At 61.4% G+C, this 21,786-nt stretch overlaps 2 protein-coding genes and 1 long non-coding RNA gene across 4 annotated transcripts in view; 2 read left to right on the forward strand and 1 right to left on the reverse strand.

The window, feature by feature from the left end:
• The first annotated feature begins 13 nt into the window (after window positions 1-13).
• DENND4B (DENN domain containing 4B) lies at window positions 14-12,096 on the forward strand. Its single transcript, XM_049634990.1, is given in 29 exon segments — window positions 14-263; window positions 923-1,262; window positions 1,683-1,935; window positions 2,131-2,200; window positions 2,409-2,578; window positions 2,653-2,897; window positions 3,192-3,258; window positions 3,360-3,418; window positions 3,610-3,754; window positions 3,957-4,132; window positions 4,272-4,372; window positions 4,650-4,865; window positions 5,160-5,305; window positions 5,627-5,766; window positions 5,846-5,972; window positions 6,374-6,580; window positions 6,859-6,987; window positions 7,755-7,926; window positions 8,181-8,348; window positions 8,544-8,827; window positions 8,829-8,933; window positions 9,046-9,168; window positions 9,258-9,427; window positions 9,513-9,648; window positions 9,839-10,075; window positions 10,532-10,649; window positions 10,741-10,906; window positions 10,997-11,061; window positions 11,182-12,096. Coding segments are annotated over 29 exon segments (4,491 nt in total). The 5' UTR covers window positions 14-253; the 3' UTR covers window positions 11,328-12,096.
• Window positions 11,816-16,271, reverse strand: LOC125925759 (uncharacterized). Its single transcript, XR_007458907.1, has 3 exons — window positions 16,020-16,271; window positions 12,364-12,926; window positions 11,816-12,259 (listed from the first exon to the last, which is right to left on the reverse strand). It is a non-coding gene; the product is annotated as an uncharacterized LOC125925759 (long non-coding RNA).
• Window positions 15,797-21,786, forward strand: part of GATAD2B (GATA zinc finger domain containing 2B) — an 83,786-nt gene continuing 77,796 nt past the window's right edge. Inside the window, exon 1 of one of the 2 annotated variants that reach the window (XM_049634996.1) lies at window positions 15,797-15,871. The gene's annotated coding sequence lies outside the window, so the exon portion shown is untranslated. Of the gene's footprint in view, window positions 15,872-16,319; window positions 16,442-21,786 lie in introns of those variants that run through there. The other variant, XM_049634995.1, reaches the window with a different exon arrangement.

Raw genomic sequence — 21,786 nt, forward strand, 5'->3', positions numbered from 1 at the left:
GCGGGAAGGCGGAGGAGGGGCCGCGCGCCGGGACCGCCGCCCCCGGCCCGGCCCCGGCGGTCCCCCCGCCGCGCGCCCTCGGGCCGACTTCCGCCCGCGCAGCTTCCCCTCCCGGGTTTCGGGAAGTCCCCTCCCTTCCCCTCCGCGGCGCCCCACGCCTCCAGTCCTCCGCTGCAGCCACCCACCGAGCTGCGCCCCAGCTCTGCGCCCTGGGGCTCGGGGACCCCCGGGGCCCCCACTCTCGGGTTGGGCCATGGCGGCAGGTGAGAACACAGTCGCTCCAGGCCCGTGGGGCTCCCGTCTCCCTCCCTGGGCTCCGCGGAGGAGGGCAGACGGCTCTGGACCCAACTTCAGGATCGTGGAGGTGGGAGGACGCAGGGCTGTTGGGTTGCTGGACTTAGCTTAGGAACAAGGGTACTTGAGTCTGCTTAAAAGACACGAAAACTTGGGTTTTGTGGGCTTCCCTGGAAACCTAGAGGGGCGCTCTTTAAGAACGTTAGCTGGGTCGTGAGGCCCTGATGTTACCAGTAGAGTCGGAAGGTCAGAAACCCCTAAAAAAGACTGTCGGGTTGGCATGATGTCATTGCAGGCCTTTACAGAAAAGATTGCGATCTCCGCAGTCGGGAGCCAGCACGGGTGGGGCCTTTAAAGGGGATTCGGGAGCAGTCTGAGGTCAGAGCCGAGGTCAGCCGCGAGCCCAGAGTGGCGTTCGGCTGGTTTGGGGAGAGGGCTGGCGCCGCCCCGCGGGAGGGCCCGGGTCTCTTTAAGGGCCTGCTGACGTCACGGGCGGGAGCGCTCGGGGTTGGCGGACCACCACCGGTCCTACCCTCCCCTGGAAGGCCGGGAGGGGTGGGAGCGCTCGGGGTCACCTCCCGGGTCGCCTCCCTCGCTTCTTCACCTCTCCCGCGCTTGACTGTTCCAGATGCAGTGAGTGAGGGGGGGGCCATGGCGGAGGAGCGGCCCCCCCGGCTGGTGGATTACTTCGTGATAGCCGGGCTTTCCGGGAGCGGAGCACCCATCCCCGAGGAGCCGTGGGTTCCCGAGCCCAGCGGGCCCCTGCGCCCTCCGCGGCCGGCTGATCCCATCACGGATGTGGCGGTCATTGCCAGGGCCCTGGGCGAGGAGGTGCCCCAGGGTTACACCTGCATCCAGACCTCTGCTGGGGGCCACCCCTTGGAACTCAGCGCTGGGCTCCTGGGTGGAACTCAGCCCGTCATCTGTTACCGCAGGGGCCGTGACAAGCCCCCTCTGGTGGAGCTGGGGTGCGTGGCCCTCTGCTTGGGGACTGGGCGGCCAAGGGGCCGGTGTATTTTCCTAGTGCTCCCATGGAGGTGGGTCCCCAGCTTCCAGCCCCGCGTCCTGTTTCCTGGTCTGTAAAACAGGGGAAATAACACCTCCTCGGGGTGCAGTTGGCAGGATTAAATGAGGTCACCCACGTGTAGGACGCGGCACAGAGTCAGCAAATGGGGCCTTTTCCTTGTCGCATTTACGAATGAGTGTGCAGGCCACGGAGGGCTCGAGGGGTTGCTGCTGACCAAGAGGGAGAGAGCCAGGGCCAGAGTCCAGCCAGAAGCGGGCCCCGGGGTCCACTCTGACACGGCTGAGGGTGCGAGGCTGGGAGGTAGGACCGGTTAGGCGGATCTGCCCTGGGCTGTTGACATCTGTCTCTGCTCTGTGCCCAGGGTGCTGTACGAGGGGAAGGAGCGACCCAAGCCCGGCTTCCAAGTGCTAGACACGACGCCCTACAGCCACTCGGCCAATCTAGCCCCTCCCGGCCCAGGGCACCCCCGCACCTACCTCACTTACCGGCGGGCAGCAGAGGGGGCAGGGCTGCACGCCCTGGGCATCACTGACCTCTGCCTGGTGCTGCCCAGCAAGGGCGAGGGCACCCCTCACACCTACTGCCGACTGCCCCGCAACCTCAACCCTGGCATGGTGAGCGGGGCCCGCGAGGCGTTGGCGTGAGGGTGTGGAAACCGGGCACAAAGGATGGCCTAGGGCCTCTAGGGCGGGGGTGGACCCAGAGGGGTGGCTCTCGTCTCGGGGGACTCCTTGGGGGTGGTAGAGCAAATGGCTCCCGGAAACGTCGTCAGCTACGTATCTGCTCGTCTCTCGTTGCTTCTGGGACAGTGGGGTCCAGCGGTGCACCTGTGCTACAAGGTGGGCCTGGCCAAGGCCAACACGCTGGTGTACGAGGCAGGTGAGTAGCCCCTTTGTCCCCCCCCCCCCCCCCCCCCCCCCCGGTCTCTCGTGTCCCTCTGCCCTGGCGCCTCTCGGCCGGCACCACCTGCGTGTCCAGAACCCACCTCCCCTCTGCCACCGGGCGCTTCTCTCGCATCCCCTGGTTCCTACACCCCGGAGTCTGATCGGCCCTCCTCCTGGTGCCCCCCACTCCGCCGGGGCCGCAGAGCTGCTGGGCCGCTACCCGGAGGAGGACAACGAGGCCTTCCCGCTGCCCGAGTCGGTGCCCGTCTTCTGCCTGCCCATGGGGGCCACTGTCGAGTGCTGGCCTGCCCAGACCAAGTACCCCGTGCCCGTCTTTTCCACCTTCGTGCTCACGGGTGCAGCTGGAGACAAGGTGGGTGTGCGGGGTGTGCCCCGGGGTCCGGGCTGTGCAGAGCCCGCCTGACGGCCTCTCTGCTCCCCTGCCAGGTGTACGGGGCTGCCCTGCAGTTCTACGAGGCGTTCCCGAGGGCCAGGCTGTCGGAGCGGCAAGCACGGGCCCTGGGCCTCTTGAGTGCGGTGGAGCGTGGCCGGGCGCTGGGGGGCCGGGCCGTGCGCAGCCGCCGCGCCATTGCTGTGCTGTCCCGCTGGCCTGCCTTCCCGGCCTTCCGAGCCTTCCTCACCTTCCTCTACCGCTACTCTGTCTCGGGCCCCCACCGCCTGCCCTTGGAAGCGTGAGCATGGGCACCGTGACGCTGGGAAGGGGTGATGAGGGAGGGCTGGGGAGCCCAGGAGAGATGGGAGAGGTTGCGGTGGGCAGAGGAGTGGGGGCAGGGAAACGCCACGGGCTGAGGGGTGAGTGGGGCCTGAGCTCCAGCCCACGCTTCCTAGTTAGGTCCTGACAGCGCCTGCGTGACCTCTCTGTGCAGCAGGGTCTCTGACGGCAGGCGAGGGCCTCCCGGTGGAGCTCTGGGAGGCCCGAGGTTCTGGGGACAGGTGAAGGACACGCGCATCCCTCTCTTCCCCAGGCACATCTCTCACTTCATTCACAACGTCCCCTTCCCCTCCCCACAGAGGCCTCGCATCCTGGTACAGGTGAGTCCTGGGGGGTGTTGGGGGTGGGGAGGTGAGGAGGGGCGGAGGGAGGTGGTCCGGCCGCCCTCCGTTATTCTGACCTGCGGCCCTTCTGCCCCCAGATGTCTCCCTATGACAACCTGCTTCTCTGCCAGCCTGTGTCCTCACCCCTGCCCCTCAGGTACGTGCCCGGGTTGTGGGGTGGGGGTGGGGGGGGGCGGGTGCTGTGGCGACCGAGGACACGTAGGCGCCAGGCAGGAGCGCCCGGCTCTCGAGGTCTGGAGGCCGGGCCCCCGGGGGCGTCTGTGCATAGTGTGTCGGGAGGCCTCTCCGGGGTCTCCTGGTGACCCCCCCGCCTTGCGCTGCCCGCAGTGGTGCCAGCTTCTTGCAGCTGCTGCAGAGCCTAGGCCCGGAGCTGGCCGTCACCCTGCTGCTGGCCGTGCTCACGGAGCACAAGCTGCTGGTGCACTCGCTGCGGCCGGACCTGCTCACCAGCGTCTGCGAGGCCCTGGTGTCGGTGAGTGCCCGTCCTGCCCGGCCCACCTTCCCCAGACTCTGCTGCCCGCTCCTTCCTCCCAGAGGGTCCTCGACCTTCTCCTTGGGCGCGACCTGTACAGCTCCGGTCGGGGGGGCTGTTCTCCAGAGTCCCCCCCACCCCCGCCGCACCCCGTCTGCCGTCCCCGCCCCCGCCTCAGTGGCCCTCATGCCTGGTGCTGCAGATGATCTTCCCGCTACACTGGCAGTGCCCCTACATTCCGCTGTGCCCGCTGGCGCTGGCGGACGTGCTGAACGCCCCCGTGCCCTTCATCGTGGGCATCCACTCCAGCTACTTCGATCTACACGACCCACCTGCCGACGTCATCTGTGTGGATCTCGACACCAACACGCTGTTCCAGTAAGAGGGCCGGGCCGGGCCGGGCCTCCCCCCGAGCTGGCGTGTGCCACGCCCCCCGCTCACCAAGAGCCGGGGACAGACAGTGGGGGAGGCGGGACGCGGGCCCCACTGCGCCTCCTTCCTGCTGCCTATCCCACAGGACTGAGGAGAAGAAGCCCCTCTCCCCTCGGACCCTGCCCCGCAGACCCTACAAGGTTCTGCTGGCTACGCTGACACACCTCTACCAGCAGCTGGACCAGAGTGAGAACCCTGTGGGGGCGGGGGGCTAAGCCCACGGGTAGGGAGGCCTGTCGAGAGCTAGGCCTTCCTCGAGGTCAGCGGTGTTGGGATCTCACCCGGTGGCAGTCGGCGAGAGGGCAGGCGGACGATACCCGTGTTCCGAACGCCGGGGTGGGGGCGGACTCGTTCCCGGGGAGGCTGGAAACTGTCACCCGACGGGCGTGCTGGGAGCCGGCGTTGGCTCGGCAAGAGCGGGGGGCGTCGAGGCTGGCCTGACTCGGGCTGCCCTGGTCCCCAGCGTACACTGGCCCCGAGGAAGAGGCGTCCTTGGAGTTCCTGCTGACGGACTACGAGGCCGTGTGCGGCCGCCGGGCCCGGCTGGAGCGCGAAGTCCAGGGGGCCTTTCTCCGCTTCATGGCGTGTCTGCTCAAGGGCTACCGGGACTTCCTGCGCCCCCTCACCCAGGCCCCCTCCGAGGGCGCTCGAGATGTCGACAACCTCTTCTTTTTGCAGGGTAGTCGGGGCGTCTCGGGAGGGCTGTCCGGGGGCCGGGGGTCCCGGAGCCACTTGCTTGTTCGTTCCTTCGCTCGGCAAATGTCTCAATGGGCACAGGTCCGGGCCCTGCGCTCTCCTGGGCTTGGAGGGAGTCCCGGGCACAGAGACGCCCCGCCCCGCCCTCGCGGGCAGCCCCCCCCCCCCCCCCCCCCCCCCCCCCCTGCGGGGGGGGGCGGGGGGGGGGGGGGGGGGGGGGGGGGCCGGCGGGGGCCCCCCGGCCCCCCCCCCCCCCCCCCCCCCCCCCCCCCCCCAGGCTTCCTCAAGTCCCGGGAGCGCTCCAGCCACAAGCTGTACTGCCAGCTGCTGCGCACACAGATGTTCTCGCAGTTCATCGAGGAGTGCTCCTTCGGCTCCGCCCGGCACGCCGCCCTGGAGTTCTTTGACTCGTGCGTGGACAAGGTACTGGGCGCCGTCCTTCCGTCGAGCCGCCGCAGCCGCTCGACGCCCGGTCGGCGCTGGGAATGCCGTCCGTGCCCCACGTGTGGCTGCTTCGGTTGCACACCTCCCTCTGGTTGTGACTCCACCCCCCCCAGCCCGCTGCACCTCCCTCCGGTTCTGATTCCGTCCTCCCCCCCCCCCCCCCCGCCCCACCTGCTGCACCTCCGGGGCCTGGGAAGTGGGGGGCATGGGCCTTGCTGTGCCCTTCAGGGAGAGGGCGGGTCCCGGACACCCTGGCCCGTGCCCACTGTCGTGACCTCGCTCTCTCGCCTCGTGCTTCAGGTGCACCCAGAGCAGGACAAGCCTGAGCCGACGCCCTTGGTGGAGCTGGAGGAGCTGTCGGGGAGCGAGCTCACCGTCTTTATCACCCCTCCCGAGGAGCCCCCAGCACCAGAGGGCAGTGAATCCGCCCCCCAGTACTGGTGAGGGCCTCTTATTCCAAGCCCCGCGGGCTGGCTTCGCGTCAGCTGCTCCTGACGTGGCCTCCCTCTGCCCCTCCAGCTACGACGGCTTCCCAGAGCTACGGGCCGAGCTGTTTGAGTCTCCTCAGGAGCAGCCCGGGGCTCTGCCCGTGCCGGGCCCGACCCGCAGTGCCCCCAACAGCCCTGCCCCCCGCCGTACCAAACAGGTAACTGGGACATGGGCCCCAGACACCCCTGACTCCGGCCACCTCCTCATCTGTGAAACGGATGGACTGGCGCCTCCGCCATTATTAGCCGGTGTCCGTGCGCTTGCACGCGAAAAGCACGTGAAACGTTAGCTGCCGTTACCGTTGCCGTCATCACGGTCGCTCTGTCCCGGCCAGTCTGGGAAGCCAGGGGCTTATTGCCTCTCCCGGGGCACCCGCTGGAGGGCCGGCCTGTCTGCCCGGGGCTGCAGGGCGGAAGCCTGAGTGCGGCACCCCTCCCGCCTCCTCGGAGCGCAGACCCTTGCTCGGGGAGGGGGGTGCTCCTGCCCCCCCCCCCCCCCCGCCTTAAGACCTGTTTTGGCCTGGCGCTGTCCTCACCCAGGCGTCCCCGCCCCATCCAGGAGATGAAGGTGGCCCAGCGGATGGCACAGAAGTCGGCGGCCGTGCCCGAGCTGTGGGCCCGGTGTCTGCTGGGGCACTGCTACGGGCTGTGGTTCCTGTGTCTGCCCGCCTACGTGCGGTCGGCGCCCTCCCGTGTGCAGGCTCTGCACACGGCCTACCACGTGCTGCGCCAGATGGAGAGCCGCAAGGTGGTGCTGCCGGACGAGGTGGGCCTCCGCGCCCCGCCGCGGGGCGAACCGCGCAGCCGTGGGGAGCCGGGCGGGTGTTCCGAACGTTCCCTGAGTGGGCGTGTTCAGGGCACGGCCGTGGGGACCGACCCCGCGTGTCAGCAGGAAGGGCGGAGACCTTGGGTGCCCCCGGGGACCAGTGGGGTCTGTGGGATGTGGGGAGGCTGCAAGAAGGTGCCTGCTGGGACCGGGGGTGGTGGTGGGGGGGGGGGGTCGGGGCTGGGAGGGACCCTCATCCTGCGCCCCTCCCGGCCCAGGTGTGTTACAGGGTGCTGATGCAGCTGTGCTCCCACTACGGGCAGCCCGTGCTGTCGGTGCGAGTCATGCTGGAGATGCGGAGGGCCGGCGTCGTGCCCAACACCATCACCTACGGCTACTACAACAAGGTGCCGAATCCGGCCAGGGTGGGCAGGGCGGGCGGTGGCCGGTGTGCCGCGGGGAGGGTGCTGCTCCCTGACGCCCCCTCGGGGACCCGCCCCGTGACCACTGTGTCCTCCCCCGTGCCCGGAGTTCCTTAGCGCCCACACGGGGCTTCCTCCTGCTTGGCCGCTTTCTCACTCGCCAGAGCCCCGACGAGGCGACCGGGCAGGTACCGCTGTGACCCACCGGTAGCCGTGGGGTCAGCCGGTGGGCCGGGAGCTGCTCCAGGCCCGCCGCACGGTGCCCGTGTTTGAGCTCAGCACAACCCCATCGTCCCAGGCGGGCAGTGAGGGTGCAGAGGGCTGGTACCTCGTCCAGTGCCCCACGCCCCGGGAGGAGGTTGGGGGGCTGGGTGTGAACACGGGGGCACGGGGATGTTTCCTGCACTCAGGCCCTTAAGCGTGACCCTAAACTGCCTCCTGCTTTTTACACGGTGAAGCTAACGGCTGAGAAAGCGAAAAGATTTCTTCGAAGCCATATACTCGATAAGCCTGGGTGCAAACTGTCTGCGCCGTTTCTGGCTTCCTCCAGACTCCTCAGCGGCAGCTGCTGCTGATTCCCTCATCTGGGCTCTCGCTCCTGGCCGAGCCGTGGGCAGGACCCACCCAGGCAGGACGTCTGCAGGGGAAGGTGGCCCCTGGGTCCCGGGTGGCGTCCCTGAAAGCGGCAGTGGCCGTCAGGCCATCGTCGGGGCGTGGAAGTAGGCCATCTTGATGGGCGCTGTGCTTGGCAGGCTGTGCTGGAAAGCAAGTGGCTGTCTGGTACGCCGGGCGGACGCCTGCGCTGGGCCAAGCTCCGGAACGTTGTCCTGGGGGCCGCTCAGTTCCGCCAGCCCCTGAGGGAACGGCGGCGGCGGCAGCAGCAGCAGCAGGCGGCAGCGCCAGAGGCAGGCGGTGCCCAGACAGGTGGGTGGGGGCCGTGACAGGCTTGGGGACAGCGGCCAGGCTCCAGCAGAGAAGCGTGGGGGGCCAGGGCTGGCCTCATGGTGGGCACTGGGTGTTCTGGGCACTCTGGATGGGCTGCGCTTGGCCGGTAAAAAGGGGAGGATGTTCTGCCCGGGAGGGTCCCTGCAACCCCGGTCCATGCGGGGAGCCCTGTGTTGGAGTAGAGGGCTGGTCTCTAGGTGGCTGCCTCTTGGCCTCGTCCCCGTCTTTTGCAGAGCCTCGTCTGGAGCGTCACTCCCCTACCCGCCCGCTTCAGCGCCAGACCACTTGGGCTGGTCGAAGCTTTCGGGACCCAGCTTCACCCACAGGGCGCCTGGTGAAAAGCGGCAGCCTGGGCAGTGCCCGCGGGGCCCAGCCCACCGTGGAGGCCGGCGTGGCCCACAGTGAGTGCCCTTGTCTGACCCCCAGTCGGCTTTCCTAAGCACTTGCTGGGAAGAGAGGGGTTCTCTGTGGGGGGCGCCGTGGAAGCTGGAGGACCTCGTCTGGGACTCCGTCGGCTGGGGGGGGGGGGGGGGGGTTGTGGTGCCAGAGTCCGGTCAGCCAGGGGCCGTGTTTCCCGACTTTTCTCTGCCCCGCAGTGATCGAGGCCTTGGGAGTCCTGGAGCCCCGGGGGTCCCCTGTGCCCTGGCGAGACGGAAGCCTCTCCGACCTGAGCTTGACCGGGGAGGAGCCGGCGTCTGGGGGCAGCCCGGAGGACTCAGGCTCTGCCCTGAGCACCCAGTCCACTGAGGCCCCGGAAGGGCTGAGTGGGCGGACGCCCAAGGCTGGTGGGCGTCAGGACGAGGCCCGCACCCCCAGACGAGGGCTGGGCACCCGCCTGCAACAGCTGCTCACCCCTTCCCGCCGCCCCCCTGCCTCGCGCGGCCCCCCCGCCCGAGCTGCCCCCTGACCCACCTCCCCCAGCCCGCCGCAGCCCCATGGACAGCCTCCTGCGCCCCCGCGAGCGCCCTGGATCCACCGCCTCTGAGGTAGCCGGCGAGGGGAGGGTGCAGCTGTGGTGGCACCCGGGGGCCCAGGGGGGCTGCCAGTGCGGAGCCGGCCCCGGGGAGGCCCTAAGGGGGCTTTCTCCTGTGATGGCAGAGCTCAGCCTCTCTGGGCAGCGAGTGGGACCTCTCCGAGTCTTCTCTCAGTAGCCTGAGCCTTCGCCGGTCCTCAGAGCGCCTCAGTGACACCCCCGGGTCCTCGCAGCCGCCCTCCCTGGAAGTGAGGACAGCCCGCATCCCTCCATCAGAGGCGGGGGCGGGGGAGGTGGGAGGACGCTTCCCGAGCCTGGCGGGGTCCTCTCCCTGCAGATCCTGCTGTCCAGCTGCTCCCTGTGCCGGGCCTGTGACTCGCTGGTGTACGACGAGGAGATCATGGCTGGCTGGGCACCTGATGACTCCAACCTCAACACCGTCTGCCCTTTCTGCGCCTGCCCCTTCGTGCCCCTGCTCAGCGTCCAGACCCTGGATTCCAGACCCAGGTGCCCGAACCAGGGTGGGTGCTCCGGGAGGGATGGGGGGAGGGGAGTGGAGGCCCAAGGGCTGACCCCTCTTATCCCTCCACAGGGCCCCCAGCCCCAAGCCTGCCCCTGCCAGTGGCAGCAGAGACGCTCCTGTCCCCGGGGGCCCAGGCCCTGTGCTCAGTGACCGCAGGCTGTGCCTCGCCCTGGATGAGCCCCAGCTCTGCAATGGGCACACGGGGGTAAGGGCTGGCGAGGAATTGGGTCTGCGTGTGTCGCCCAGCAGGGGGCACCGGGGGTGGTAGGGTGCGATGGGCATTGAGGGCATGGGGCATCTCAGAAGCTGCTGGACGTGGTGGCCCAGCGGGAACCCGGCTCTGAGGATCGGGCCACGACCCTCCCTGAACCACCCTCCCTCTTTGTGCCTGACAGGGCACCTCCCGGCGGGTGGAGGCTGGGGCCTGGGCGTATCTGAGCCCTCTGGTGCTGCGGAAGGAGCTGGAGTCGCTGGTGGAGAACGAGGGCAGTGAGGTGCTGGCATTGCCTGAGCTGCCGGCTGCCCACCCCATCATCTTCTGGAACCTTCTGTGGTATTTCCAGCGGCTGCGGCTGCCCAGTATTCTGCCCTGCCTGGTGCTGGCCTCCTGTGATGGGCCCCCACCCCCCCAGGTCAGTGCCCCCTGCCCCTGCTTCCTGAGCGCTCCTTCCCTCACCTCCCAGCTCTGCCCCTTGGGCTTCAGAGGTGGCACCTGCTTTGACCCCTGGCCTTTTCACGCCACTACTCGGCCTCGATTCTCTCATCTGTAGAATGGCACAAGCATCCAGTGCCCGGGGCTGTCAGACATCTCGTGTACCGCCCAGCACCTGTCACAATGCCTCCTTGACGTTTGTCTGTTCATCCCACCACATACGTACTGGGCACCCATTAGGTCCCGGGCAGCGTGTAGGCAGTAGTGACGCGGCGACTGCAGAACAGAGAGCGTGCTCTCAGAGAGCCCGCGCTCTCGTGGGGGATGAGCGTTCCTTCCCTCTTCTCTCTGACCGCATCCCGGAACACCGCTGGTCCAGGTCTCGTCCTCTGCCCGCCACCTCCTGAACCCGCCCCCTTCGTCTTGGCCCCTGCAGGCCCCGTCTCCCTGGCTGACACCTGACCCGGCGTCTGTGCAGGTGCGGCTGCTGTGGGATGTCCTGACCCCTGACCCCAGTAGCTGCCCACCTCTCTATGTGCTCTGGAGGGTCCACAGTGAGTCTGGTATTTGGCTTAGGCTGGGAAGGGGTGGCTTCCACGCCCCGAGGGCTTGGTAACCCTGGCTGCCTTCCTTCGTTTCGCACAGGCCAGATCCCGCAGCGGGTGGTATGGCCAGGCCCCGTGCCCGCACCCCTTAGCATGGACCTTCTAGAGTCGGTGTTGCGCTATGTTGGCCTCAGCGAAGTACACAAAGCCGTGGGGCTCCTGCTGGAAACTCTGGGGCCGCCTCCCACAGGCCTGCATCTGCAGAGGTATGGTGCTCCCCTCCGGGAGGTCCCTGGCCTCCTATCCTGGGCTCCGCAGTCGTTTTCTCTCACTCGTCCCCTCTGCCTCCATTGCAGGGGCATCTACCGTGAGATCTTATTCCTGACAATGGCCGCTCTGGGCAAGGACCACATGGACATAGGTGAGGGAGCAGGCAGGGGACCGAGGAGGTGAAGGATCTGGAGCCAGGTGTTGCGGGCGGGAGGGGGGGAGGGGCGCTTGGAACCCTGATCTGTTGACTCACCTCCACCCTCTTCCCTAGTGACCTTCGACAAGAGGTACAAGTCTGCCTTTAACAAGTTGGCCAGCAGCATGGGCAAGGAGGAGCTGAGGCAGCGGCGGGCACAGATGCCCACTGCGAAGGCCATCGATTGCCGGAAATGTTTCGGAGCACTTCTGGAATGCTAGGGACCCTTAAGCTTTCATCTCCCACCTGGGGTGGGGAGGTGAGGGAGAAAGGGTTCCAGAGATAACCTGCTTCCCTACTCCTTCCATACAGGAGTTGGTGACGGCCTGGGAGGCAGGCCCAGCCATAGGCACCGAGTGCATGGGCAGCAGGAAGCGGGACCCACTGTGACCAAAAGTCACAGTCCCCTATCTGCGGCCTGCCCGGTGTGCTCACGCTGATGTTATAGGAGGTGGGGGTGGCGTAGGGGAGTTGGCACAGTTCTGCTCTTCCCCAGATTGTACCAGGAACTCTCTTCCAGGGCACCCACAGATCTGCACTGCCCTGGTCGCGTTACAAGTTTTTGTTTTAAAAAACAACTGGAAAAATACAGAGCTACTGAGCCTTTGCCCTGAATGGGAGGGAGGGATGTCATCCCACCAGTGATGGTTCTTCTTCCCCAGAATTGCCGAAGTAGCCCGAGGCTCTCCGTTACACCTTCCTACCTTAGTGTTTGTATTTTAAGTTATTTATTTTGGAGCCATAGCCCCTTGCTTAGGAGGCTCTTAGGGATGGTGAGAAAGAGAAGGGACACGGGGCACCATGGTTCAGTGGCTTGTAGCTGCGGAAGAGGCAGGGGCCATCTAGAGGAGCCCCAGACCCCCCTCAGGAAGAACTAAAGCCCCGTCCAGTCCAGTCCTTCCCGCCCAGGGCCCGGACCGTGCAATAAGGGTCGTTCCTTGCAAAGTTTTGTTGGATGTAAATATAGTAAAAGCTGCTTCTGTCTTTTTCCTTCTGCGTCTTGTTTCCTGGATCTGGGACAGCGGTGGGGGATACCTTTTCCTTTTCCCCGACTGCACATCCTCCTTTCTGCTTCTCCATCCCTTTGCAGCCTCTGGCGTGGCCGGCTTTCCGGGACCAGGTCTGGTGCCGGTCCCCTGGGGCCCCGGGAGCTCTGAGAGCAAGAGAGGGGTGAGTCTGGCGCTGGCCGTGGTGGTGCCAGTCCGTGTGGCACTTCCGGCCCTCCCACACAATCGCCCCCTTGTCCCTCATTTGTACCCCACACAAAGGCTCCATTCTCCGGGGGCCTTGAGCTCATCCCTGCCTCCTTTCCCTCTCGGCTTCTCCAGCACCGCCCCATAGGACAGCCCTCTCCCTGGTAGTTGGTGTTGGCCCTCTCATCGCCCTGGGCGCCCTGGCAGTGGTCCTAGGCCTCTTCAGCTGCTCTAGCCCCGGTTCCTACTCTTCCAGCCAGGGTCCCAGCCTGGGGACAGCGCCAGGAAGACAGGGGCGAGGACTGAGGCGCTCCCTGCACGTGGGCAACAGGGAGACGGGCCGCCTCGGAATTCTCCCTTTCCTGTATGATGAAATAAATTCCGGAAACAATAATTACCAAAGGGAATTAGCCAACAAAACAAATGCCTTGGGTCCTTCCCCGGCGGGCAGGAGTGTCAGCGGAGGAAGTAACTTATGTGAGGCTTTATGCAAATTCCTGGGAGTGGAGAACAGTGGCTGATGAGAGAAGTACTGTCTCTAAATTCTGGAAGCTTCAAGCCACGGGACCGACCCTTCCCCATCCTGTGCCAAGCATTGGTAGATGCTTTTCCAGGGCCCTAAAAGAGCTGCACAGGAGGGAAGCAGGGGCTTGGGAAATGCCATCAGTTTTGCCAGGGACGAGGAGATGCCTTCTTCAGTGAGGAACCCTCACGTCACCCCAGCTTCTGACCAGACCTCATCTCCCAGAATCAACCTCTCCCTGTGTCTGCAGGGGAGCAACAGCTTTTCTGAAATACACGTTTTTGTTGAGTGTAGAGTGTCCAGCAGTGTGCTGAACCGTCTGGAGGTACAGAGAGAACTTTTAGGGCTCTGTCCCTTACAAGAGCATACAATCTCATTGGTCTAGAGTTCCCCTGGACTCACAATGATAATCATCCTTGTCTCCAGCTTATACCTCTCACCTATGGGCTTCCTTCTAGACACCTACAGACAGATGGGACAGGACTCCAAAGTTCTTCAAACACAAGAATATCTGGAAATTCCAATAGCAAAGTACTCACTATGACGTCTGACAACTGGGTCCTGTGGCCTAGGGAGCTGTATGAGGGGAAGGATATGCCTAAATTACCTGGCTCAATTTTCTCCACCCACACTTTAGAGCAAGTAGGCTTGAGTGTGACAGAATTTTAATTAAATCTTGTCTCTGCCGTTTACCAATTGTATTATATCAGCCAAATTAACTGCTGTGCCTCATTTTTTTCCTTGCCTGCAAACCAAGGAGATTATTCGTCAAGATTAGTTATATAAACCATATACAGTGCTAAGCACACTCCGTAAATGCTAGCTTCAAAAAGAGAACGAACAAACAGGCAGTCTGCAGAGGGAAAGGTCAGGTCCGCTCCAACAGTGACCCCTTGGAGGACACACTTGTCTTCCTTGGAGTTTGAGCACCCTAGATTCAAAGTCCCCTCCACGGTCTTCCTGTTGAAAGGTATCTTCGTCAGGCCGGCACCTTCAGCCACCAGGCTCCCGGAGTCTGCTCTCAGCCAGATGGCAGAGAACGGGCAAAACAGGTCAGGGGAGGCCTGCGCCTTCAATGAGGGCTGTGACTTTGTCACAATTCTCTTGGATCCCCAGCACATGACAGGCCCTCTGTCTTGTGTGTTAAGTAACTGAGGCAGCGAAGCCATCCACATGAGAAGCAATTTTCAGTGCAGAGCAAGGTGGGAACAACAGGTAGACAGCAATACAAGCTGAATTTAGAGCTAAGAGGTGGAAGTGAGGAAAACTCTCACAATAGTTACCATTTATTACGTTCACTAAGCGCTTACTATGTCCTTGGCACTGTTCGGAGCATTTTAAGTGTACTATTTTTTTGTTTTTAATTTTTCAATGTTTATTTATTTATTTATTTATTTTTTTAATTTTTTTTTCAACGTTTTTTATTTATTTTTGGGACAGAGAGAGACAGAGCATGAACGGGGGAGGGGCAGAGAGAGAGGGAGACACAGAATCGGAAACAGGCTCCAGGCTCCGAGCCGTCAGCCCAGAGCCTGACGCGGGGCTCGAACTCATGGACCGCGAGATTGTGACCTGGCTGAAGTCGGACGCTTAACCGACTGCGCCACCCAGGCGCCCCTCAATGTTTATTTTTGAGAGACAGCGCGAGTGGGGGAGGGGCAGAGAGCGAGGGAGACACAGAATCCAAAGCAGGCCTCCAGGCTCTGTGCTGACAGCTCAGAGCCCAACGTGGGGCTGGAACCCACAAACTATGAGAACGTGACCTGAGCCCAAGTCGGAGGCTCAACCGACTGAGCCCCCCAGGCGCCCCTGAGTGTACCATTTTGAAATCCTCACAAGTATCCTATGAGCTGGGCGCTCTTCTCAGTACCCTCATTTTACACATAGGGAAGACTGGGGCATAGAGAATAGAGATTAAGTAACTTGCATCCAAATCCTACAGCTGGTGAGAGGTATGCAGCCCAGGCAGCCTGACTCCAGAGACCACGTTCTTCATCTGGACCTTAGGAGCCAGGAATTTAAGAATGGGCGCACCCCTCTGCGTGGGCGCCCAGGGTCCACCTATCTTCACGGAGCATCCTCCACCAGTTTCCTTTGCCTTGATTTCTAAAGGATTTGAGGGGCTCCTGGGTGGCTCGGTCGGTTAAGCGTCTGACTTCAGCTCAGGTCATGCTTTTCACGGTTCCTGGGTTCCAGCCCCAGAGCCTGGAGCCTGCCTCAGTTTCTGTGCCTCCCCCCGCCCCCTCTAAAAAATAAACATTAAAAAAAAGTAGCAATAAAGGATTCGAAAAGGACATTCTAGCGCTTCCGGAGCCAGTTACCCCTGGTTTCAAACCACTGCCTCCTCCGTAATTAAATGTCCGACCTTTGCAAGTAACTCAACCTCTCTGAGCCCGACCCTGATGTACGTGGGTTCGGGCTTCAGCCCTGCCACTTAGCACGGGTGACTTTGGGCACGTTATGTCCCCGCCTGTACACTGGAGACAACACTATCTCCCTGGAGAGTTAGGAGCAATCAATGAATCAGTCCGCGGAGAGCCCAAAAGAGTAGGTGATGAGCCCGTATCGCAGCGCTCGCCAGCGGCTCCCCGGCACCCTGACTCCGGTCACTGGATCTCGGTCCTCGAGGAGCTCGAGAACCGCTCCGACAGTTGGGCTGCAGGCAGGGAGGCCGGCTCGAGGCGCCGGGCCCAGGCGCGACCCAGCGGACGCAGCTCCTCGCGCCGCGAGCCCCGCCCGCCCCTCGCCCCGAGGCCCCCGCACGCCGGGCCGCCCCGCGCCCGGCACCGCCGGCCCCGGGAGGCTCGAGACCTGGGCCGGACGCGGGCAGGCCACGCCCCGCGCGCACAGCCAGGCCGGAGCGCCCACGGCTACTGCCCCCGTCAAATTCCGGGATTCTGTCGCGATGAACCACCACCCACCGCGGAGTCTGGTGCCCGCTCGCCGGCCTCCATCTTTGGAGTCGGAAGAATGAGAGCGGGCCGACGGGGAATCCCGGTTTGGGGAGACTGCGGTACGGCGGCTGCCTGGGGACCAAAACGTCTCTGAGGTAAAGTTGCAGCCTGAAGCGATTTTTTGACCCCCGACACTTAATGGGCTGCTGAAGACCCGGATGTGTCTGGGACTGGCCGAGGTACCCATTAACGCGCCCCCGCTAGACCATCCCCCTCCTCCGTTTAGGATTGGGTATTACGTACGCCAGTCATCACTTCTCCAGCCACTCACTCCTCAAGGGTGGGGTGTAGTCCCAGCATCCCGTCTCCTATTGGTGTGGCCGAGAAGAAGAGGGCGGGGAGGCCGGCTTAGGTCGCCCAATGGGCGTCGTGGCGTGTGGGGAAGGCGGAGCCGAGGCGCTTGGCAGCTGCCCAATCAGCGTCCTTGTTTGTGTGGTGCCGCCGCCGGTGCAGCCGCCGCCGCCGCCGCCGCCGCCGCTGCCCCCGTCTGTACCGCAGTGTCTGCTCCGCCCGCCCGCCCCGGGCCGGCCCGCCCCCCTCCCCCGCCCCCGCCCCCGGTCCCGTCGGCGGGGCCCGGAACCCACTGTGCCGTCGCCTCCCTTTTTCGACGCCTCCGCCGCCGCCTGAGGAGGCGAGCTCGCCGGGAGTTACACCGCCACCGCCAGGTGAGGAGCTTTGGCCTAGGCCCGCCTGGCCGCCCGCCCGCCCGGGGGCGGTGAGCAGCGAGGACGGCAGGGAGCCGGGAGGAGGAGGAGGCGGCGGCGGCGGCGGCGGAGGTGGGGGAAGGGAAAGGTGGAGGGCGGGGGAGGGGAAGCGCCCGCGAGCCGACGCCCGCCCGCGCGCCCCCGCCTCGCGTCCCCCTCCCCCGCCCGGCCCCGCGCGCCCCCGCCTCGCGCTCCCCTCACCTCGTCCCCTCCCCCGCCCGCGCGCGCGCTCCGGCCTTTCCCTTCGGCCTCGCGCGCCCCCGCCTCGCGTCCCTCCGTTCCTTCTGCTTTTACTCTCTCTCCCCTCCCGCGCGCCCCGTTTCCCCCGCCATCCCCGCTTCCACTCCCGGCCTCCCGCCCGCCATGCGTCCCCTCCGCTCCTCTCTAGCGCCCCCCCCCGACCCTCTCCGCCCCCGGGGGCGCCCTCGGGGCGTGGGGGCCGCTCCCCGCGCGCGGGGCCGGGTCTCCTGGCCGCCGGGCCCCCCGGGGGGTCCGCAGGGTGCGGGCGGCGCGAGGGTTTTTCTTTATGTAGGTGAAGGGCTCGGCAGCGCGCAACCTGGCCCCTTTATTCCGTCGCCCTCCCGCCGGGGAAGGGAATTGTCCCCGCCCGTGTGGGCGCTTCTCTTCTGTAGCGACTCGGCTGCCCCTGACCCCGCGGGGCTCCCGGGACGCCCTGCGCGTGCATCCCAGCTCGGCGCCTGGGGGTCGTCGGGACTGGGCCCGGCCCTCCCCTAGCCACTCCGGGACCTAGCGTCCTTTCTGCCGCCCCGCCCGCGGCTGCCCCGAGGAGCGAGCCCCGCTGTGGGCGCCCTGCGCCAGCCCGGGACAGCCTTCCCCTCCGTGAAGGCTTGCTCGCCTCTTCGCACTCTTTCCAGACACAAGGTGTTGGCGCCCAGGGCTGGCGCCGCGGTGGAGACAGAGGCCCTGATGGCGGGTGGGTGGCATGTGCGTGTTCGCCGAGCCAGCTCTCAGCCTTTTCTTCTGCTGTCATCCGGAGAACCGGGAGTTTTCTCGTTTCCGATGCGTGGTGGTGCGGAGGGCTTTTGTGTGCGCGTGGGAGAGCCGGGGGACGCTTACTATGTTTCGGCAAAGGGGAGGCCACACTGCGGCGCGAGCTCTGGGTAGCAGCAGCTGGGGCAAAGCGGTTTGCACAGATCCGCGGGGAAGAGCTGGTGCTTTTGAGTGTTTGAAACATTTTTATTTCTAAGAATTTAGTTTTGGGTAGACAGTGCGTGCATGTGATACAAAGTGAATTCTTCCCTTCCGCCCGTGCTGCTTCTCAGTCCTCCTCCCCGTCCACTGATGTCCCATTGTTTTCTGGCAGCAGCAGTGGTGTCTGTGTGTTGGAGGTTAACCTGTTGGGGTGTTGAGTGCGGGCTCCACTGCTTTCTCTGTGCTGCACTGACCTGAACTCTTCCTAGAAGTCTCCTTCACGTGCTTGGTGCCGGGCCCTGCGGATAGAGTACCGTCCCGGAGTACCATTCCCGTCCGCGCCGGGTGAAGGAGGCTGCCTCTGGGGCTGCTGCAGGTGGTGCTGTGGAGGGCTCCGGTACGTGTGCAAGGAGGGCCCCCCATCCGTGCCGCTCCTTTGGCGACTGACGCCTAGTCACCGTTTGGGGATGGGCTGGGCCCAGCATCCTCTTTCCTTGGGCGTTCTGAGCGGGTAGCTTGCCGGAGTACCGATGTGGTAGTGCTGTCTTCGTTTGTGGAGGAGCGTCGGTTCTAGCCCAGTGGCCGAGGTAGTCAGCGTGGTGAGGAACGCAGCAGACGGCTGTTGACCAGTAGGAATCAGAACCCAGACCTGCAGGCCGAGTGACCCAGTTCGAGAAGCGGTGAGGCCCCTGGACTTCTGTCCTGTTTATTCCTTACTTGACAACATGTCCCCGAAGTGACAGGGACCCGTAGCTGGCAGCAGCATCCGTCTTTACCACACTGTGGTCTGCCTCCCCTGACTGTGTGATGGCTGTTAACTTCCTGTTTAGAGGCAGCTCGAAAAGGGTCTGAATAGAGGCTGCCTTCACATCCTTGTTTAGGGTCAGTGTTGACCAGGTTCCCTCATCGGCCCTTTACATCTGCGTTCTGGCGGTGACTTTCACTGCTGTGTTAGCATAAATCAGGCCACGGGGTTGGGGAGGGAAGAAGTGAAGATTTTCTCTGAACTTCATAGTCCCAGAGTTCATTGAAGTGCTGCTTGTCTCACCCCCTTTCCCCTTCCTCCTTTCCTTTTTCCCGTTCTTCCTTTCTTTAATGGTTTTGTTTTTGTTTTTGTTTTTGTTTTTGACAAATGTTTCTAACCCGCTACACCCTTCCTCCCCGCTGGTTGGGCCTGGTCAGACCTTCAGGTTGGTTGGAATCCGGTTACAGACCTGCAGCATGTGGGGTGGGGTCAGTGTGTCAGTAGTATTGTCCTCCTGATCTTACGCTGGGTCCTCCGGATTCATCCTGGCTTTAAGGAGTGCGTTGTATGTAAACCAGGCCTCTTGTTTCAGTTCACCGTTCCTTCCTTCCTCACCTTCCCCACCCACCAGGCTGGAGGTGCGCGTGTAGGGGAGCAGCAGTTGTTTCGGGACTTTGGAGTATATTCCATGTTAGGCAACCCACTGGGACAAGCAGCCCTCTGCACTCAGAATGCTCGTGTTGCTGGGCTCGTTGAGAAAAGCCAAGCCAACTTTGATTGATTAACACAACTGCTAGAGAAAGTGTAAGGTTTGAGCCATAACTCGGACGAAGGAATTTTCTTTCCCAGACCGTTTGCAGTATTGAACGGCATCATAACACATCAAGGTCCGGTAGTCAGGCATTTTCTGAAGCAGTTTGGAGGGGAGGGAAGAAGAAAAAAAAAAGACACACCCAGATTGACTATAAATCTAGCCCTGGCGTAAAGCTGTCCACCTCTTGCTCAGGAAAAATCCAACCTATCAGACAATGCCACACAAAGTTGCAGTTCGCCTGCATTGGCTAAGCTTGGGAAAAGATGCATGAGGAAGTTCAGTTTTTGTTGAAAAGGGCTGGCTTTTCGGGGGAGAGCTTCTCTTAGCTGTGTTGTTTAGTTTATCCTCAGTATTCTATTTCTGCGATACTTTCTGAAGATCTTGGTGGCTCCAGAGTCCATAGAGCAGAGACCCCTGTATTCAGGTGGTAATGATGAAGGCACTGGAGGCTAGATCTGATTTGAAATGCTTCCTTTTCATGTTGCATCTTTTACTCTCTTGCGGATGTATGAAATATTCCTGTGTAGTTTTTTGAGTTCATTCAGTTGGAGAGCAGTGACCCAGGGTGGTCAAAGAGCTTAGCCCATCTTTTACACTTCTTAGCTGGTGTCTCCCTCAAATCCCTTAATCTTTGTCTTACATTGCCATTAACTGGCAAGAAGCTATCAAGAGTTTTGGGTTATTGTACCAAAAGCAACAGGTGAATAAGAACACATATTTTGTTACTTTTGAGGTGTGAGACTGGTCAAATCCCAGACCTCAAAGAGTTCTAGTAATTGCGGAAGCAGCTTTGCCAACACGTGAAGTTAATTGTTACTAACCAGTAAACTGTTGACAAAAAATGACAACACTTCCACATTCCTGAGCCATTTTCTCCTTGATTTTCACAGATAATATAAAAACATATACATTTTGAAAATAATTCAAGTTATCATTACTTGAATCTGAAAGTCGTGCTTTAAACCTCTTGATCAAAAGTTTCTTGATCTTGTCTCATTTTGGGGGAAGGTGGAATTTGTAATCTCCCCAGATGTAGGCTGGAATGTCAGTAGGATTTAGATTAGACATGAGGATTAATAAGTACCCGTTATAGTTGTGAGGGATTAGAAATGTTAACTGGAGAGTTTGTGCATTTCTTACCTAGAAGTTATTTCCAAAGTAGCTTTTTGAGAGTATTTAAATTCAGACTTCCTGGGAGGAAGGTTGTAGGACTAGTAACTGGCAGGTGGGCCTAGTAGAACACTGGTATAGAGAATCTAGAAATCCTGGGTCAAATCCTAGTTTTAACATTTGTTAACTACGTGACCTTGAGGAACGCTTCTAATTTTTCCCCCCATCTCACCTGCCCTTATAAGGCTCCTAATTTTTAAATTCTCATATTCCTCAGTAAAAGTCTGTCCTTACAGTGGCCAACAAGATCTTAAATGATCTGCGGTTCCCTACCCCTTCTCTGCTGACCTGTCCTTCTCCCTGTTGCTCACTCAGTTCCAGCTACCTTGACTTGTTACTTAAATACATGAGTTACATTCTGTATCTTAGGATTTTGGCACTAGCTCTTCCTGCCAGTGGGAAATAGTTTTTCCTACAGAGATAATACAAATGAGTAATTTCCTCAACTTTAAGTTTTTGTTTAAATATGTCACCTTTTCAGTGAGGTCTTATCCTACCTCTTAAAATTGCACCTTCACCACCCCTCACCCCTAATTCTTCCATGCTCTATTTTTGTTTTTATTTTTTTACAAAAATTTTTAATATTTATTTATTTTTGAGAGAGACAGAGCATGAGCTGGGGTGGGGCAGGGAGAGAGGGAGACATAGAATCTGAAGCAGGCTCCAGGCTCTGAGCTGTCAGAGCCCCGACGCAGGGCTCGAACTCATGAACTGTGAGATCATGACCTGAGCCGAAGTCGGATGCTTAACCAGCTGAGCCACCTAGGCACCCTTCTATTTTTGTTTTTTATAGCACTTATAACTTTATAACACATTTGTTACATTTATTGCTTTCTTAAAAAGTTTATTTAAGTGATTTCTATAGCAAAGTGGGGCTCAAACTCACGACCCTGAGATCAAGAGTCACATGCTCCCTCTGACTGAGCAAGCCAGGGCCAGGTGCCCCACCCCCCCCCCCCCTTTTTTTTTTTTTTTTTTTTTTTTTTTACATTTATTGCTTACTGTTTCCCTTCCTATGATACAAGGTCCATGAAAGCATGGATTTATTTTGGTATTTTAATGCCTAATACAGTGCTTGATACATAGTTAATAAATATTTGTTGATCAAATGAGACTAATAACTGTTTTCCTAATCTCACAGTTGTTTATAACAAACGTACGAAATGTGATTAGCATAATACGGGATTTTAAAGTGTGAACTTTGAAGCATCATACAAATAATGGTAAAATTACTGCCTTCCCATTGAAATGATAAATAACACTTGATTATTCAAAAAAACCTTCATGTGTTCATATACATTATCGCATCTCTCTTAAAGTCTAGCCTCTTGTTTCTGGTGTTCTACTCTGCTAGACTCCTCTGCCTCTGATTTCCATCCGTACCTCACACCCAGCATGTTCATCGTCGGCTCCCCTTCTGTGTCA

The sequence above is a fragment of the Panthera uncia genome, chromosome F1 (genome assembly GCF_023721935.1).
Source record: "Panthera uncia isolate 11264 chromosome F1, Puncia_PCG_1.0, whole genome shotgun sequence".
NCBI classification, from domain to species: Eukaryota; Metazoa; Chordata; class Mammalia; order Carnivora; family Felidae; genus Panthera; species Panthera uncia.